The sequence below is a fragment of the Arachis stenosperma genome, chromosome 9, assembly GCF_014773155.1.
Source record: "Arachis stenosperma cultivar V10309 chromosome 9, arast.V10309.gnm1.PFL2, whole genome shotgun sequence".
Taxonomy (NCBI): domain Eukaryota; kingdom Viridiplantae; phylum Streptophyta; class Magnoliopsida; order Fabales; family Fabaceae; genus Arachis; species Arachis stenosperma.
In genome coordinates this window covers 45,422,957-45,443,315 of record NC_080385.1, presented here as the reverse complement: position 1 = coordinate 45,443,315, position 20,359 = coordinate 45,422,957, and the positions used below count along the sequence as shown (strand labels likewise).

The window sequence follows — 20,359 nt, the reverse complement described above, 5'->3', positions numbered from 1 at the left end:
GTAACACTTCTTCCACCCTAACAACCTCCTAAACATGATTTGGTTATACCTTGTTACTTTTTGTCCTCACTTTATTGCTTTTGATATGCCTATGCCTTATTTTCGTTTTAATTTTTATTGCATGCCTCTTTGTATTGTCGAGTGTAGTTTGTAAAAAGAGGGTATTATTTCCCTTTACCGTCAGCAGAATAGAGGTGAGGGTTTTGATGAAGCCCATTTTCAATAAAATTCTTTTTCCTTTCAAGAATAATTTTCAATTATATCTACGGCTTGTCAGGAGTTGATCAACCCGAGAACCCCCTATGCGGAAAAAACAAATGTCCATCATGACACGACTAAACGGCCAAGTTAGCATAAACATCACATGAGTAAATGACCAAATTAGCTTAAATGCATAGTGGTTCGTACCAAGTAATATCTCAGGTGAGTGAGGGTCGATCCCACGAGGATTGATGGACCAAGCAATAATAATTGAGTGATTCACTTAGTCAGACAAGCTGAAAATAGTATTTTGGGTTCAAAAATATTAAAGAGTAGTTCATGAATTAAAAGCAATTAGAAGATTGGGTGTAAAAGGTATGTGAGAGACGGTTAAGGTTTCAGAGATATTTATTTTTCTAGATTAATGGTTCTTACCAATTGCTTTAATCATACAAGATTCTATTCATGGCAAACTTTAATTGATTAAACCCTAATTTCTTAGTGATTAAATCTCTTCCAACCTAATCAACTGCCAATTTCTTGGTCACTTAATTAAGATTAAAGGTTTAGGTCCAATTCTAGTTTACTAGCCACAAAAATCCTAATTACCCAAATATAAGATGATTATATATCGCGTATCACGTTAAGTCCAGGTAATCAGTGATTTAGGAGGAGTTACTTTCAAGCTGTTATCCAAGTGAGTTAACTTTTTCAAGAATCAACAAGAATTCATGTAGAAAAAGAGCTATCTTCCAATATACTCAAATTCATAAGATGAAGAACAAAAGTAATCCTTGAATATAAATCAATGCATTGATTGAAAGAATAATGACAATAATATTAATCCATAGAATAAACAGAGATCCTAATCTTAACACAGGAGGTTTAGTTACTCATGGCTCAGAGAAAAACTTGGGGCTAGGGCTTCCAAAAGTGTGTCCAGTGCAGAATGAGAAAGAGAAGAGCGAAGAAGCCCGAAGGGCTGAATATTTTTCCCTTTTTTATATCTAACCTAATTGATTTGAGGCTAAAATAAAATAATTACTACTAAAATCCCAAAAGATTGTGTTTTATTTTAACTAATAATGAAGATAAACTATAATAATAATGATTATTAACTAAATCTACTAATGAAGCCCCTTCCGTACGCTCCAAATTCGCACTACTGGCGCAAAACGCCAGGCTGCTGAAGTAGAGTATTTTGCGTATGTTGCGGTCTTCCTGGCACTAAACGCCAGGCTCCACATTTAGTGCCACTAGCATGTAGCTCAGGCACATTTTACAAAGCTCCTTGTGCTAAAGCACATTTTACAAAGCTCCAAGCGCTAAACGCCAGGTCGAGGCGTTTGGCGTCAGCCCAACAAATGCCTAGTAGTGGTGATTAGCGCCAACTTGGTAGCTTCACTTTTTCTCCTTTTTCTTATATACGAACTTTGCCAAACTCGCCCGGATTTTTTTTGAAATAAATAAAACCACAATGCACCTCAAAGTAGCATCCAAACAGGCGTCCAACACTAAAATCTCAATAAAACTCAATGAATTCATATCTAAAAAAATAAGAAAATCAAAGAAAAGATGCTCACGCATCACGCAGATATAAGTTTGCAAATTCACAAGTTTACAAACTCAAAAACAAATCCAAAATTGTACAAACGGGGCAAATAATCAGCGCACCAACACGAAAACAACTAATGCAAAAGAGAAAGAGTTCAACTATAGCAAAAGAGAAATAGAGTTCAAACTACAAAAACAAAAGCAGCTATTGCCTCGGCATGTCCACAATCTTGCCATCTTGGATTATCTTGAAAGCTCTGATGCAGAAGTGTCGAAACCGGGAGCAAGCAGAAGCACTTAGGCCTTCATCGCCTCCTTGGTAGCAGATATGGCATCTCAAGCATCCTTTATGATCTCCTTATTCTTTTTCCGCATATTGGTGGCCTCAAGGTGAGTAGAATTTGCCAATTTCACACCTTAGCCAGCTCCTTCTCGAGCTCCTTTACCCTATCCTCTGCCGTAGTAGTCCGACCTTAAGCATCATTGACTTACTTCAGAAGGGGGGTATCTTGGTTATTAAGGCATTGGATCTCTTCGCCGGCCTTCTTCAGCTACTTCTCGGCATCCTCCAGCTTTGTTACCACAGTTTTTCCCCAGCCTTCAGCTTAGAAATTTCACACTGAGCCACTTAATACTTCCCATTTAAAGTCTGACACTGAGCCAAGACCGACTCCATCTTCCTCGCGATAACAGCAGCTCAGAGAAGGCTCTGATATGTCCAATTGGCTTGTGCTGCCAGGTCTTCATCACGGAAAAAAATTTCAGTGCTTGACAGTAGTTGGGAGTCAATAAAGGTGCATGCATCGAACTATTTTTTCATAACGGAAAGATGTTGCCCCGAGCTGGACCCATCATTTTGCTTCTTTTGATTGGAAATATCTAATACATCATTGTCCCCTTCCCGAGCTTCGAAGATTTTCCAACCACAACTCCCTTGTCTTTGTCAACCTCGCTAGTAACGCTATGCCCAGGTTGGGGCTCGGGTTGAACCTCTGGCTCCTCGGGCTGGGGAATCTCCACCGTTGGCCTTGGGAGAATTAGTGGCATCGTCATCTCTGTTAGAAAAAAAGTGGGTCATCAGGCGACCAAAGGTGGTGTTCCCACTGCCATCTCAACTGCAAAGAATAACAAAAAAACCAAAGTTATGAAGTTGTTATAAAATAGAAATAGATAAGTCAGGAAAACAGAACACGGCTTGGAGAACGCCCCAAATTCACCCATGTGGTCTCGACCGGCATCCAGTGGCCCATCAAGAGATGAGGGTTAAGAAGGTTAGAGCCAAACACATCCAGGAGAACATCGAGAATCTGATGGTTCTCCCAACCTATACCCTCACAAGACACCTTGATTAAGTACTTGGTGCCAGCGCCAAAGCTCCAATAAGTCGGGATGAACCTCTCTCCCTCTAGAGTAAGCCAGAAGGGATAACGATCCTAAGCCGGCCTTATTTTGAAGAAAGTTTCTTTGAAGTCATGGAAGGTGTCTTTGAAGAAGCCGAAGATCCTCCGATTTTGTATAGCTTGAAAGGACAAGTACCCCTTCTTGTGCTTACCCTCCCTGGAGGGATTTGTAAGTAGGAAAAAGAAAAGGAAGACTTCGACAATAGCTGGGAGCTCCAGGTACTCACAAACCATCTCAAAGCTCCGGATAGCAGCCCAACTATTTGGGTGAAGTTGGGAGGGGGTAGCATTACATTTATTTAAGAGAGCTTGGACAAAAGGTGAAAAAGGAAACCTGACGCCCAGGATGGTGAACAAAGGCAGCCACATCTAGTTGGGGACACGGGGACATCAAGGTTAAGGTGGCAAATACGTTCCCGGGGACTCGGAACTAAGCTCATAGTTTCCTTCCTCGGGACTACCACCACATATTGCTCCCGTATCACAGAGCTCCTGAAGGTCCTCCACAGTTATCTTGAAGGCAATACTCATCATGTCGGATGTATACCATCCATAACAATTTGTGGCCCTAGGCGGGGAGGAGCCATCCCATGAGGTCGCATCGCCATACCTATAGTGAGGGTACCGCTTAAGTTAATCGCAAGGCTGAAGCTAGATCCTAGTCCAAAACTAAGTTATCCTACACTAAACCACCCTAGCCTAAACTATGAAAAGGACACCTATGGTACACCCCCTAAAACTACCTATCAAATGCCATATTCGAAAATGACGGCAGCAAAGAAAAGCAGAGCAACAATGGCAAGAAATAAACAAAAAGACTACTTACTAGTAATTGTGACACAGAAGGGTGCTGGGAATGGCAAGTCCCTCGTGGCAGCAGTGCGAAATCCGCAGGCAAAGATGGAAGTAGCAGTCGCAAAAGGGAAGATGAAAGAAATGGGTGAGTGGTGGTGGCAGTTATGGAAAAGGAGGGGAAGAATAGAAATGATAATATAAAATAAAGCTGGTAATTGTAACTGTAGAAAAAGAAGCGCAAAAGGTTAGGGGCAAAATCAACTTTTTTCGCGCGCTTTCAAATTACACTCAAGTGCATTTAATGACCTAAGCATGATATTCGAAGCGACGCCTTCAAAACAGGCGTTAAGGGCAACTCCCATGCGCGAGGAAGCCTCCAGAAGCCCGGACCAGTGACAACGAATCCGCATTGGGTAGAGGCTATCGTTACGAGACCACAAGTAGGTGAATACCCCATTCGTGAATCTCACGCCCTAATATTCTAATAAAAAAATTATAAAAATACTAAATCTAAACCCTTCATTCTTTCATAACTTAAACTCATGAATTAGAGGAATTTAAAAATTTTAACCTTCCTTTCCTTTCCCTTCTCAATTTCTCAAAACATTTCATTTCCTTTTTTTTACAACTCAAAAACACACCATGAAGGCCTTTTAGAAGGAGTTAATTATTAAAAAAGAACATTTTTACAAAATTTATATATATAAAGTTAAGGAGTTATTTAAGAGAAAGCACAAGGACTGACAAGCAAATCTATCAACTTAAACAAACTCTTTTAATAATTAATTTTAAAATTTTTAAAAATAAAAATTTAAATAATTAGAATTAATTAAATTTTGAATAATTAAGATCCCACAAATAACCTACACACAAACCCTAATTCCTCTTTTCCAAGCCTCGTCGTCACTCATAACCACATACCGCACCTCCACCGTACCGCCGCAGCACTAGCGTGCCCCCCATCATGATTGCCGTAAGCTCCGCCATTGATACTGGACTCTTCACGAACCAGAATAACATGCCATCGTGCTGCCGCATTATCGTCTGGCAATCACTGGCCTATCCTCGGTGACGAAACCATCCCAGCCATTGCGCTCCCCATCGAGCTGCTATTGCTGCGTTACCGTCCTCGTGTGAGATGCGTGTGCGGTCCTTCACGCCATTCACATCGCTGTTGCAGGGAGAAGTCGCGCGAGTGATGCGATTGCACTCCCTCATCCTCCATCGCGCCACAGTAGGCCCGTCCTCCCTTGCGTCGCTGCCCTCCCTCCGCCACCATAGTCTTCTTGTGATTTGGACTTTTTCGATGTGATTTCGATAGTTTTTCATGTAATTTAGATTTTTTCAGATATAATCAGATGTTTTTGGTATATTGTGGATGTTTTGTTATCCTTTAGTAAGAAATGTATTGGAGTTTAAAATGTGGATGTTTCTTTTACAAAAAAGATATAAAAAAAATATCCAATTACAAAGAAACATCTACAATCGTAAGACTTATGTGATTTGGATTTTTTCTGATGTGATTTGAATTTTTTCTGTGTAAATTAGATTTTTTTTATATAGTTTGGATGTTTTTTGTCTTTTAGTAGAAAATGTATTGGTGTTTAAGATGTGAATATTTCTTTTACAAAGAAAGAAACATCCAATTGTTAAAAAACATTCACAGCCCCGAAAATGAATTTAATATGATTTTGAATTTTTTTTCAATATAATTTGAATTTTTATTTTTTGTAATTTGAATTTTTTTTATATAACTTGAATTTTTTTTTATTATATTGTAAATTTTTTTAATATATTGTGGAGGTTTTTTTTGTGAGCCTTAGGGTGCAGTCCAAAATTGGGTGAAGTTGACTGCACTCCTTATTAATTACCTAGCGGAATTGAAGGTTAAAATAAAGTTTTTGTCCCTACAAAAATTTTCTTTTGATTTTAATCCAATAAAATCTTTACGGTAGAATTTATTGTTAATTTGCTCTGTTAAGACTGACATGACATGTTAAAATACTGGTGTGACATATCTAGCCACATCAATATTTGAACGTAGAGATATTAGATTTTGGAAGAAGCCAAATAAGAACAGGGGCATAATTGAACTTGAGGATACTCAACAAATCTTGTTGCAAGAGGAGAGAAGCCATGGTGGCTGCTCGAGTTGGAGGGGGCAGCCGGCAGTGGTGCGAAAGGTGCCACAAGAGAAGGAATGACAGAAAAAATCAACGGAGGTTTATAAGAGAGAAGAATGATTGGAAAAAAGAAAAAGAGATAGTATAACACTGACTTAATTATGGTTAGTTTTGCTTTTTGAAATTAATAATTTTTAAATTTTAAATTAAATTAAATAAATTTTATCCACATGACGAAAAAGTGATTGGAAAGAGCAAGAACTTTCATTTACTCTCAGAGCAACTATTAATTTCTCTTCAACCTTCAATGTCAACATTAACCTGCTGCGTTACAAAATAACGATAGTGATTAAAACAGAAACTTTTTAAATTTTATTAGACCAGTATTAGAAGAAATTTTTATAGGGACCGAAAATTTATTTAAACCAAAAGTTAATTATGAGTGAAAATGGAGAACTATGACCCCCTTAAATAAACAATGTTCAATATGATTCACGATTTGGCAACTATGACCCCCCTTAATATTATGAAAAAATTACAGTGAAAATGGAGAAGAAAAAAAAAATAAAGGATATCTACTCATTTCCATCAGAGTCATCATTAAATATATACATGTATGGAATCACAGTAGTGCGATCAATTAATTCATTTTCAGAAACCTGAGTATTTACCCCAGGTGAGCTCCAACCCAATCTTTGTATGTAAACAGCATCATATGCTTCAATATTCAATCCTGAAGCAAGAAACAGTTGAATCTCATACACGAATCTCTCTGTTCTTGCTCCCAGAAAAGGCCTTGCTGCTTCAGATACTGATGTCTTGAACTCCTCCTGTACCTTTTCGGGTGTATTCATGTGTGACTTCTGCTCTCTTCTGGAAGTTTAAGAATTAGCAGAAATCATAACTGATTTGGGATTTGGCATACTCAAATGATGTTAAACCGGCTAAAGATGCACGAAGAAACTTACTTTGTCAATGATGCATTCACCACTCCAAAAATATGGTAAACAATGATGTCAACATCTTCCTCCTATAATTTAAGCAAAAAGGAGTAATAAGTTAAGATGGACAACTATGCAATCTTCTATTGCCCTTTTATTTCTCATTCACTAAACAAAAAGATGGGAGTGAGAAACCAGAAATTTCATTCATAATTTGGCAGCATTTTGCTAGTGAACTTTTTCTTTTTTTTTTCCCCAGTTACAATAAAGAATCAGAGAGCTGCAAACAAATTAAACTAACCAAAGAGAATTCATAAAAAACATTAATATGGTACATTCAATAACCTGAATAAGAGCTTGAATTTCCCTTCTTAACCAACCCTGAAGCCAGCTGTTTGGCTGACAATACTTACGAGATTTCCAATAATGTGATATATTGAATACGTCGTCCAAGAAACCTAATCAAAGTTAAAAGAAAAGAATATACTCATATAAAGATAACTAAGATGGATATGAAGTAGAAGACAGACAGACCATTATTGAGCACAAAATTTGTTAAATAAGCAGCTGTAGAAGGAAGACCTTGTTCAGTGTAATAGCATTGCAATCTATATCTGTGACCTCTCGACAATGTAAAACTGCATACACAACTATAAGGGCTCAGTAAAGATACTTCTACTGAAATTTTAACAGACTTACTGATCAGACAAACCTATACTCAAAATCTTCATTTACATAATGCCGCTGAAAACAACTTCCATCAACTCCATGTATTATAGAAAAGTTTTCTGTCTGCATATTAGAGAAACAAGTACAAAGTCAGCAGCACATTTTATCAACTAAAGACTCAATTTGGCCCGTGAATGCCATAATCACATGGCGTGAGTCACTAAGGGACCGAATTGGGTCAGAGTCAAATTTTTGGGGGACCATTGAGTCACAGAATTCAATTAACTATAGGGAACTGTTCGGGTCAATTGAAATTTGAAGGATCAAATTTAGTAACAATTAACTACGGGGAACTAACTACTCGAGGTCAGTTGAAATATGAGGATCAAATTGAGTCACAAGTGAAATTTGAGAAACCAAATTCAGTGCTTATTCCCATGTTATCCGATCATAAGTCAATAATCACCTTCAAACATTTTGGATCCCAAAACTGGGAGCAATTAGAAGTCCATGATTAAAATTCTTATAAAGGGGATTACTTTAGTGGCCAAAGAAACAACAATAACAATAATAATTATCTATCTTGTGCCTTAAGGGCGTATGCTAAGTTTACAAATTTAAAAAATTTTCATTAAAAATATAAAAAATTTAAATTTCTAATGCATTTGTTTTGCATTAATTAAATGAAAATATTTAAAACTTTTCACTGGTAAATTTATCATCTGCTTTTAAGACACATGTTAGCTAAACCCTGAATGTATTTCCAGAAATTTGAAAAATTAGGAAACCTTGCAAAGGGGGCATTTGACAGAAGAAGGTTGAGAACGGTGCTTGCTGGCAACCACCTTGGTCCAGCGTAAAATGCAATTGAAGCAAAACTTATCTGCAACACAAAAGAACAAGCTTAGTTACCAAGTATCATCCCAATGAATCTCCTCTTGGTATTAAACCAGAATTTTCCCCAAAACAAATTATTTGTTTAATGGCGTGCGAACGAAATGAAATTACGGAAGCATTTGTCGAGGTAGGAAGGTTGAAGAGTGGGTCCTAAGCAAATTGGGCAGCAGCTTCCGGTGTCAGTGTCGTCCTCCGACGAGAGCGACTTGATAACGTGAATCGCCGCCGCGTCGTCTTCCATGTTCTGCTCTTGATTCTGCAGACTTTACACTTTCATCGCAATCATCAAACACTCTTCCGCTTTTTCATAATTTTCTTTTATTGAGTTATTTTAACTTTTTAAGTTATTCAGTTAATTGGTGGCATTTACGTTGGTCCCCAATCTTTGTCTAACACAATTGAATATATATATATATATATTTTGCAAAAACATCCTTAGTCTATTATTGCAACATCAATATTGTATCTCTTCTCCATTACAATAATAATTTAATATTGATCATTTATCATTATATATCTATTTTTTATTGTGTCATTTAAAATTATATTAATAATTAATTTAAATATTAAATAAAATAATTAGTTTTCTAAATAAGAAAACAACAGAAACCTAAAACTTCTTAAAGTTTATATGGAGCGCGCAGATTTTATTAGAAGCAGCAATGACGGTTCAGATGGTGACACAAAAAAATGTAGAAATAGCTAAATTTTAAAAGTGCTACAATAATAAAATTCTGTAGCCACGCTTCAAAAGCGTGCTGGTTTCTCTCTATAGTTATGCTTTTTAAGTGTGGTAAAAAAAACGTGGCCAAATCTCAAACCAATTGTCACCCTCATAAAAGCGTGGCCGTATACTCTTTTCACCACGCTTTTCAAGCGTAGCAAAAAAATGTGGCCAAATCTCTAATCTATCGCCACCCTCGTAAAAGCGTGGCCATTGACCACTTTTGGCCATGCTTTTAAAGCGTGGCAAGAAAAAAGCGTGGCCATAGACCTTTTTTCTTGTAGTGCCAGTAAGTCTTCTCTAATGCATGAATATTGTATTTTATCACGTAATTTCTTCTTCCTTCCATATTAATGGTTCTCTATTCATTTTTCATAGATTTAAATCTGTTTCTTACACATAATTGTCGATATTTCTTGCTTGTACATTAATGTTTCTTCTTCCTTTTGTTTTCTTAATCGATATTGGTGTTTGATAGCATAAGAGAGATTGTCTTCTACAGTTTCAATGCTTTCTTTTAATTTTTTTTATTTTAGAATTTGAAAAATTTTAAAAAAATATAGAACCAAAATAGTGTTATTATTTTTATATTAGTGGTCTCTACACGTTGTTTTATTAGAATACTATTTATTTTATATTTTTTCGGTTACAAACAAAATTGTTTAGCAGGATCTTGAAGTGGATGATAAAATAGAAGAAAGAATATTCTTTGATGAGATCATAGAAGAGTCAGTTGATACATAGGAATTTCAAGAAATGTATCAAGATGAAATTGAGCAAGAAGCTGTGAATTCTAAAGATTTAGGAGAGCAAAAATTTTAAGCAATGTTTGATGGGAACGATTTTTCACATCAGGTGAATGAAGTATATCAAATAGATGATATTAAAAATATTGTCATGGTTGAGTTTTTGAACATAGGTTCTCGTGAGATGGAATATTTTCATTTTTCTAATTTTCAGATAGCATTTGATTTCTATAACCATTATGCAAAATCTGTTGGTTTTGGTGCTAGAAAAAGTAAGACTTAGGAAAATAGTAAAGGAGAATATGTGAAGCAATTGTTTGTGTGCTCTTGTGAGGGATTTAGACCAGAGAAATATTATAATATGAAAAATAGGAAAAAGGGAGCCAAAATCTGAGACTCGTTGTGGTTGCCTGACTAGGTTTGTAGTTTGTTTTGTGGCTTACACTGAAAGATGACATGTGGCTTTGTTTGTTGAATCACACAATCATGATTGCCTTAATCCTAGGTTAATTGGTTTCTTTCCTACACATAGAAAAATGGCAGAAGCTAATGCTAGTGAAATGAACAACATGAAGGATGCAGGAGTTAGCACACCCCATATATATGCTATGTTAGCTAATCAAGCAGGTGGTTATGAGAATGTTAATTATACCTTGAGAGATATGTATAATGAGATTTCTAGGAGAAAGCGTCCTGTCCTAGGTAATGCGAGAGCAGCATTGCAATACCTCAAAAACCAAAAAGTTAAAGATCCTTACCTCTATTATGAGCACTGGTGGACGAAATTGTGATCATCAATAATGGCTCTTTGGTATGTGCATCTGTTAACTCAGCACTTTCTTTCCACAACTTCGCTCAACTAACCAGCAAGTGTACTGGGTCGTCCAAGTAATAAACCTTACGTGAGTAAAGGTCGATCCCACAGAGATTGTTGGTATGAAGCAATATATGGTCATCTTGTAGATCTCAATCAGGCTGATTCAAATGTGATTGGATTAGATAATTAAAAGATAAATAAAATAGGATAGAAATACTTATGTAAATTAATGGTGGGAATTTCAGATAAGCATATGGAGATGCTTGTCCCTGTTGAATCTATATTTTCCTACTGCTTTCATCCAATCTTTCTTACTCCTTTTCATGGCAAGCTGTATGTAGGGCATCACCGTTGTCAATGGCTACATCCCATCCTCTCAGTGAAAATGGTCCAAATGCTCTGTCACAGTGGGGCTAATCATCTGTCGATTCTCAATCAGGTTGGAATAGAATCCCGTGATTCTTTTGCGTCTGTCACTAACACCCAGCCTTTAGGAGTTTGAAGCTCGTCACAGTCATTCAATCCCGGAATCCTACTCGGAATACCACAGACAAGGTTAGACTTTCCGGATTCCCATGAATGCCGCCATCAATTCTAGCTTATACCATGAAAATTCTTATCAAGGAATCCAAGAGATATGCGCCCGGTCTAAGGTAGAACGGAAGTGGTTGTCAGTCACGCGCGTTCGTAGGTGAGAATGATGATGAGTGTCACGGATCATCACATTCATCAAGTTGAAGTGCAACGAATATCTTAGAACATGAATAAATCAAATTGAATAGAAAATTATAGTAATTGCATTGAAACTTGAGGTACAGCAGAGCTCCACACCCTTAATCTATGGTGCGTAGAAACTCCACCGTTGAAAATACATAAGTGATAGGTCCAGGCATGGCTGAATGGTCAGCCCCCAAAACGTGATCAATAGTCTTCTAAGATGAATAATAAAATAAAACTGAGACCAAAGATGTAACGTGGTCAAAAGGACGACTAATACACTAGTAAAAAGTCTTATTTATATTAAACTAGCTATTAGGGTTTACAGGAGTAAGTAATTGATGCATAAATCTACTTCTGGGGCCCACTTGGTGTGTGCTTGGGCTGAGCTTGATCTATCTACGAGCTGAGGCTTCTCTTGGAGTTGAACGCCAAGTTGTAATGTGTTTTGGGCGTTCAACTCTGATTCGTGACGTGTTTCTGGCGTTTGACTCCAGAATGCAGCATGGAACTGGTGTTGAGCGCCAGTTTATGTCGTCTAATCACGAATAAAGTATGGACTATTATATATTGCTAGAAAGCTCTGGATGTATACTTTTCAACGCCGTTGAGAGCGCGCCATTTGAAGTTCTGTAGCTCCAGAAAATTCATTTCGAGTGCAGGAAGGTCAGATTCCAACAGCATCAGCAGTCCTTTGTCAGCCTCCTATCAGAGTTTTGCTCAGGTCCCTCAATTTCAGCCAGAAAATACCTGAAATCACAAAAAAATACAAAAACTCATAGTAAAGTCCAGAAATGTGAATTTAGCATAAAAACTAATGAAAACATCCCTAAAAGTAACTAGATCATACTAAAAACTACCTAAAAACAATGCCAAAAAGCGTATAAATTATCCGCTCATCACAACACCAAACTTAAATTGTTGCTTGTCCCCAAGCAAATGAAAATCAATTAGGATAAAAAGAAGAGAATATACTATAAATCCAAAAATATCAATGAATATTAATTCTAATTAGATGAGCGGGACTTGTAGCTTTTTGCTTCTGAACAGTTTTGGCATCTCACTTTTTCCTTTGAAGTTTAGAATGATTGGCTTCTCTAGGAACTTAGAATTTCAGATAGTGTTATTGATTCTCCTAGTTAAGTATGTTGATTCTTGAACACAGCTACTTTTATGAGTCTTGGCCGTGGCCCTAAGCACTTTGTTTTCCAGTATTACCACCAGATACATAAATGCCACAGACACATGATTGGGTGAACCTTTTCAAATTGTGACTCAGCTTTGCTAGATTCCCCAGTTAGAGATGTCCAGAGCTCTTAAACACACTCTTTTTGCTTTGGATCACGACTTTAACCACTCAGTCTCAAGGTTTTCACTTGGACCTTCATGACACAAGCACATGGTTAGGGGCAGCTTGATTTAGCCGCTTAGGCCTGGATTTATTTCCTTGGGCCCTCCTATCCATTGATGCTCAAAGCCTTGGATCCTTTTTACCCTTGCCTTTTGGTTTTAAGGGCCATTGGCTTTTTCTGCTTGCTTTTTCTTTTTCTTTCTATTTTTTTTCTGCAAGCTTTTGCTTTTTCACTGCTTTTTCTTGCTTCAAGAATCCATTTTCATGATTTTTCAGATTGTCAATAACATTCTCTTTGTTCATCATTCTTTCAAGAGCCAACAATTTTAACATTCATAAACAACAAGATCAAAATTATGCACTGTTCAAGCATTCATTCAGAAAACAAAAAGTTTTGTCACCACATCAATATAATTAAACTAAATTCAAGGACAATTTTCGAAATTTATATACTTCTTGTTCTTTTGATTTAGAAACATTTTTCATTTAAGAAAGGTGAAGGATTCATGGAATTATTCATAGCTTTAAGACATAGTTACTAACTACTAATGATCATGAAGTAGAGACACAAAACATAGATAAACATATAACATAAAAACCGAAAAGCAGAGAAAATGAGAACAAGGAATGAGTCCACCTTAGTGAGGGTGGCGCCTTTTTGAAGGTCCAATGGTGCTCTTTGAGCTCCTCTATGTTTCTTTCTTGCTTTTGTTGCATGATCCCTAGTGATTTTGGTGCTCCTATCCTTAGTTGCTCCCAATAATTGTATGGAGGAAAATTTATCCCCTGAGGTATCTCAGGGATCTCTTGATTTACAGTCAAATGCTCTACCACTGAGCTATAAACCCTTTAGATGAGTCTTTCCATCTCCCATGACTCAGAGGTGGAAGCTTTTGTCTTTCCTTTTCTCTTTTTTTTTTTTGAGGTTTCTCTGGCCTTAGGTGCCATTAATGATTATGGAAAAACAAAAAGCTATGCTTTTACCACACCAAACTTAGAAAATTGCTCGCCCTTGAGCAAGAGAAGAAAGAAAAGAGAAAGAATAAGAAGAATATATGGAGGAGATGAAGGGATGTGTGTATTCGGCTATATGGGTGGGAAAGAGAATTTGAATTTTGAAGGTAGGTGCGGTGTATGGGGAAGAGTGGATAGATGTGAGTAGTGAATGAAAAACAGAAGGGATGACCATGAATGGAGAGAGAGGGTGAGGTAGGTGGGGATCCTGTGGGGTCCACAGATCCTGAGATGATCCTGTGGGGTCCACAGATCCTGAGGTGTCAAGGATTTACATTCCTGCACCAATTAGACATGTAAAATGCTTTTCCATGCAATTTTGGCGTTTAAACGCCGAAGTGATGCATGTTCTGGGCGTTCAACGCCCAACTGCAGCATGTTTCTGGCGTTGAACGCCAGTTCCATGCTTGTTTCTGGCGTTCAGCGCCAGCTCTATGCTCTGTTCTGGCGTTGAACGCCAGCTAGATGCTTCTTACTGGCGTTTAAACGCCAGTAAGTCCTTCCTCCAGGGTGTGATTTTTCTTCTGCTGTTTTTGATTCTGTTTTTAATTTTAGTATTTTTTTCGTGACTCCACATGATCATGAACCTAATAAAACATAAAAGAGCAATAAAAAGAAAAATAAAATTAGATAAATAAAAATTGGGTTGCCTCCCAATAAGCGCTTCTTTAATGTCAATAGCTTGACAGTGGGCTCTCATGGAGCCTCACAGGTGATCAGGTCAATGTTAGGACCTCCCAACACCAAACTTAGAGTTTGAATGTGGGGGTTCAACACCAAACTTAGAGTTTGGTTGTGGCCTCCCAACACCAAACTTAGAGTTTGACTGTGGGGGCTCTGTTTGACTCTGCATTGAGAGAAGCTGTTCATGCTTCCTCTCATTACCAAATAACTTGGCATTTAGCTTCATGATGGCTCCTAGATTTGAGCAACTTGCCCTCCAGTTACATCTTCATCCTCTTCAGAGGAAGAATAGTCTTCAGAGCTCATGAATGGCAGAAGGAGATTTAATGGAATCTCTATTGTCTCTATATGAGCCTCAGATTCCTTTGGATCCTCAATAGGGAACTCCTTCTTGCTTGAGGGACGTCCCATGAGGTCTTCCTTATTGGGATTCACGTCCTCTCCTTCCTCTCTAGGTTCGGCCATATTGATTATATCAATGGCCTTGCATTCTCTTTTTGGATTTTCTTCAGTATTGCTTGGGAGAGTACTAGGAGGGGTTTCAGTGATTTTCTTACTCAGCTGGCCCACTTGTGCCTTCAGATTTCTGATGGAGGACCTTGTTTCATTCATGAAACTTAAAGTGGCCTTAGACAGATCAGAGACTAAATTTGCTAAGTTAGAGGTATTCTGTTCATAATTCTCTGTCTGTTGCTGAGAAGATGATGGATAAGGCTTGATATTGCTGAGCCTATTTCTTCCACCATTATTAAAGCCTTGTTGAGGCTTTTGTTGATCCTTCCATGAAAAATTCGGATGATTTCTCCATGATGAATTATAGGTGTTTCCATAAGGTCCACCTATGTAATTTACCTCTGCCATTGCAGGGTTCTCAGGATCATAAGCTTCTTCTTCAGAAGATGCCTCTTTAGTACTGTTGGATGCATTTTGCCATCCATTCAGACTTTGAGAAATCATGTTGACTTGCTGAGTCAACACTTTGTTCTGAGCTAATATGGCATTCAGAGCATTAATTTCAAGAACTCTCTTCCTTTGAGGCGTCCCATTATTCACAGAATTCCTCTCAGAAGTGTACATGAACTGGTTATTTGCAACCATGTCAATAAGTTCTTGAGCTTCTGCAGGTGTTTTCTTTAGGTGAATGGATCCACCTGCAGAATGGTCCAATGACATCTTAGAGAACTCATATAGACCATAATAGAATATATCTATTATGGTCCATTCTGAAAACATGTCAAAAGGACATCTTTTGGTCATCTGTTTGTATCTTTCCCAAGTTTCATAGAGGGATTCACCATCTTTTTGTTTGAAGGTCTGAACATCCACTCTAAACTTGCTCAGCTTTTGAGGAGGAAAGAACTTAGCCAAGAAGGCCGTGACCAGCTTATCCTAGGAGTCCAGGCTATATTTAGGTTGTGAATCCAACCATGTTCTAGCTCTGTCTCTTACAGCAAAAGGGAAAAGCATGAGCCTGTAGACTTCAGGATCTACTCCATTCATCTTTACAGTCTCACAGATCTGCAAGAACTTAGTTAAAAATTGATAGGGATCTTTTGATGGAAGTCCATGAAACTTGCAGTTTTGTTGCATTAGAGCAACTAGTTGAGGTTTCAGCTCAAAATTGTTTGCCCCAATGGTAGGGATTGAGATGCTTCTTCCATCAAACTTGGAAGTAGGTGTAGTATAATCACCAAGCATCCTCCTTGCATTATTGTTGTTAGGTTCGGCTGCCATGTCTTTTTCCTGTTCGAAAATTTCAGTAAGGTTGTCTCTGGATTGTTGTCATTTAGCTTCTCTTAATTTCCTCTTCAGAGTCCTTTCAGGTTCAGGGTCAGCTTCAACAAGAATGCCTTTTTCCTTGTTCCTGCTCATATAGGGAAGAAGAGAACAAGAAAAGAAAGAGGAATCCTCTATGTCACAGTAAAGAGGTTTCTTATTGTTAGTAGAAGAAGAAAGGGAATAAAGAAAGGAGAATCCAAACAGAAGGGTAAGGATAGGGGTAGTGAATTGAGATGAAGAGAGGTGAAGAGAAGTGTTAGTGAATGAATAAATAAATAGAATAATATAAGAGAAGGAGAAATTTTCGAAAATAAATTTTAAAAAAGAGTTAAATGATTTTCGAAAAATAAAGATAAGAAATAAAATTAAAATTAAAATTTAAAATAATTAATTAATTAAATAAAGAATTTTTGAAAAAGAGGGAGGTATTTTCGAAAATTAGAGAGAAAAGTTGTTAGGTGGTTTTGAAAAAGATAAGAAACAAACAAAAAGTCAAATAGTTAGTTGAAAAAAAATTTGAAAATCAAATTTGAAAAGATAAGAAGATAAGAAGATAAGAAGATAAGAAGTTAGAAAAGATATTTTAAAATCAAATTTTTGAAAAAAGATAAAATTTTGAAAAAGATATGATATAAAAGATAAGATAAAAAGATATGATTAAAAAGATATGGTTAGAAAAGATTTAATTTTTAAAATTAAAATTAATTACTTGACTAATAAGAAACTAAAAGATATGATTCTAGAATTTAAAGATTGAACCTTTCTTAACAAGAAAGTAACAAACTTCAAATTTTTTGAATCAATCACATTAATTGTTAGTGTAATTTCGAAAATTTGAAATAAAATTAAGAAAGAGATTTTGAAAATAATTTTAAAATTTTCGAAATTAATAAGATAAAAATGAAAAAGATTTGATTTTTGAAAAAAATTTTGAAAAGATAGGATTTTTAAAATTGAAAATTTGACTTGACTTATGAGAAACAACTAATTTTAAAAATTTTTTACTAAGTCAACTCAAATTTTTGAAAATTAGGAGAGAAATAAGGAAAAGATATTTTTTTATTTTTGAATTTTTAATGAGGAGAGAGAAAAACACAAATATGACCCAAAACATGAAAATTTTGGATCAAAACACTTAATGCATGCAAGAACACTATGAATGTCAAGATGAACACCAAGAACACTTTGAAGATCATGATGAACATCAAGAACATATTTTTAAAAAATTTTTTATGCAAAGAAAATATGCAAGACACCAAACTTAGAAATCTTTAATGCATGGACACTATGAATGCAAAAATGCATATGAAAAAAATAAAAGACACACAACAAGAAATCATCAAGATCAAACAAGAAGACTTACCAAGAACAACTTGAAGATCATGAAGAACACTATGAATGCATGGAATTTTCGAAAAAATAATGCATAAATTTTAAAAACATGCAATTGACACCAAACTTAAAAATTGACTCAAGACTCAAATAAGAAACACAAAATATTTTTGGTTTTTATGATTTTACGATTTTTTTTTGTATTTTCTTTTGAATTTTTTTTCGAAAAACATTTTGGAAAAAAGAAAATAAGAAATTCAAAATTTTTAATAAGAATTCCAAGAATCTTTCAATATTTGTCTAAAGACCCAATCCAAGGGTTGGGCATGGCTTAATAGCCAGCCAGCTTTAGAAGATATAAATCAAGCATGCAATAGTTGATATTTCATCCAACTCCATATACATACCCGACCTGTTGACAAGTGGAGGCCTCAATCCAAGGGGGTTTGGATATGGCTTTATAGCCAACCAGGCATCAACATGTTACTTGTGAAACTCTAGAATTCATTCTTAAAAATTTAGAATAACTTTCGAAAATAGATGAGAAATTTTTGAAAGATTTTTGAAATTTTTTTTTTGAAATTAAAACAAAAAGAAAATTACCTAATATGAGCAACAAGATGAACCGTCAGTTGTCCATACTCGAACAATCCCCGGCAACGGCGCCAAAAACTTGGTGGAGGAAATTGTAATCATCAATAATGGCTCTTTGGTATGTGTATCTGTTAACTCAGCACTTTCTTTCCACAACTTCGCTCAACTAACAAGCAAGTGTACTGGGTCGTCCAAGTAATAAACCTTACGTGAGTAAGGGTCGATCCCACAGAGATTGTTGGTATGAAGCAATCTATGGTCATTTTGTAGATCTCAGTCAGGCTGATTCAAATGTGATTGGATTAGATAATTAAAAGATAAATAAAATAGGATAGAAATACTTATGTAAATTAATGGTGGGAATTTCAGATAAGCGTATGGAGATGCTTGTCCCTGTTGAATCTCTGCTTTCCTACTGCTTTCATCCAATCTTTCTTACTCCTTTCCATGGCAAGCTGTATGTAGGGCATCACTGTTGTCAATGGCTACATCCCATCCTCTCAGTGAAAATAGTCCAAATGCTCTGTCACAGCATGGCTAATCATCTGTCGGTTCTCAATCAGGTTGGAATAGAATCCCGTGATTCTTTTGCGTCTGTCACTAACGCCCAGCCTTCAGGAGTTTGAAGCTCGTCACAGTCATTCAATCCCGGAATCCTACTCAGAATACCACAGACAAGGTTAGACTTTCTGGATTCCTATGAATGCCGCCATCAATTCTAGCTTATACCACGAAGATTCTGATCAAGGAATCGAAGAGATATGCGCTCGGTCTAAAGTAGAATGGAAGTGGTTGTCAGTCACGCGCGTTCGTAGGTGAGAATGATGATGAGTGTCACAGATCATCACATTCATCAAGTTGAAGTGCAACGAATATCTTAGAATAGGAATAAATCGAATTGAATAGAAAATAATAGTAATTGCATTGAAACTTGAGGTACAGCAGAGCTCCACACCCTTAATCTATGGTGTGTAGAAACTCCACCGTTGAAAATACATAAGTGATAGGTCCAGGCATGGCCGAATGGCCAGCCCCCAAAACGTGATCAATAGTCTCCTAAGATGAATAATAAAATAAAACTGAGACCAAAGATTTAATGTGGTCAAAAGGACGACTAATACACTAGTAAAAAGTCTTATTTATACTAAACTAGCTACTAGGGTTTACAGGAGTAAGTAATTGATGCATAAATCTATTTCCGGGGCCCACTTAGTGTGTGCTTGGGCTGAGCTTGATCTATCCACGAGCTGAGGCTTCTCTTGGAGTTGAACACCAAGTTGTAACGTGTTTTGGGCGTTTAACTCTGGTTCGTGACGTGTTTCTGGCGTTTGACTCTATAATGCAGCATGGAACTGGCGTTGAGCGCCAGTTTACATTGTCTAATCACGAATAAAGTATAGACTATTATATATTGCTGGAAAGCTCTGGATGTCTACTTTCCAACGCCGTTGAGAGCGCTCCATTTGGTGTTCTGTAGCTCTAAAAAATCTATTTTGAGTACAGGGAGATCAGATTTCAACAGCATCAGCAGTCCTTTGTCAGCCTCCTATCAAAGTTCTGCTCAGGTCCCTCAATTTTAGCCAGAAAATACCTGAAATCATAGCAAAACACACAAACTCATAGTAAAGTCCAGAAATGTGAATTTAGCATAAAAACTAATGAAAACATCCCTAAAAGTAACTAGATCATACTAAAAACTACCTAAAAACAATGCCAAAAAGCGTATAAATTATCCGCTCATCAAGCACATAGTTGATGCTAAAGGGGTATTGCGAGCTCTATTTTGGTGTGATGGAAGAAGCCAATTAGATTATGTATATTTGGAGATGTGCTTGCTTTTGATGCGACATATAAGAAGAATAAGTTGTCTCCGGTAGTAGTATTTTTCGGTGTGAATAATGACAACTAAACAGTGATATTTGGAAGTGCTTTAGTTACTGATGAGAGTAAGGAGGTCTATGTATGGTTATTACAACAACTATTGACAGTTATGAAGGAAAAAGCACTTGTATATGTGATTA

General features: G+C 36.7%; 1 protein-coding gene across 2 annotated transcripts; it reads right to left on the bottom strand.

Moving 5' to 3' along the window:
• Positions 1-6,496: 6,496 nt before the first annotated feature.
• Positions 6,497-8,945, bottom strand: LOC130951109 (uncharacterized). Of its 2 annotated transcripts, none has more exons than XM_057879723.1 (7): positions 8,692-8,945; positions 8,472-8,566; positions 7,727-7,806; positions 7,597-7,652; positions 7,360-7,472; positions 7,042-7,103; positions 6,497-6,943 (listed from the first exon to the last, which is right to left on the bottom strand). In XM_057879723.1, exons 1-7 carry the CDS (start codon positions 8,819-8,821, stop codon positions 6,649-6,651), a joined length of 831 nt encoding a protein of 276 aa, XP_057735706.1. In that variant the 5' UTR covers positions 8,822-8,945; the 3' UTR covers positions 6,497-6,648. The 2 variants fall into 2 exon arrangements, with proteins under 2 accessions (XP_057735706.1, XP_057735705.1); XM_057879722.1 differs by having other exon boundaries at positions 6,503-6,946.
• Between the last annotated feature and the right edge of the window lie 11,414 nt (positions 8,946-20,359).

Coding starts and splice junctions, on each gene's coding strand:
- LOC130951109 (XM_057879722.1), bottom strand. CDS start 8,821: ATGGAAGACGACGCGGCGGCGATTCACGTTATCAAGTCGCTCTCGTCG. Junction 8,567..8,691: donor CTACCTCGACAAATGCTTCC/GTAATTTCATTT, acceptor TTTGTGTTGCAG/ATAAGTTTTGCTTCAATTGC. Junction 7,807..8,471: donor TCAAATGCCCCCTTTGCAAG/GTTTCCTAATTT, acceptor TCTAATATGCAG/ACAGAAAACTTTTCTATAAT.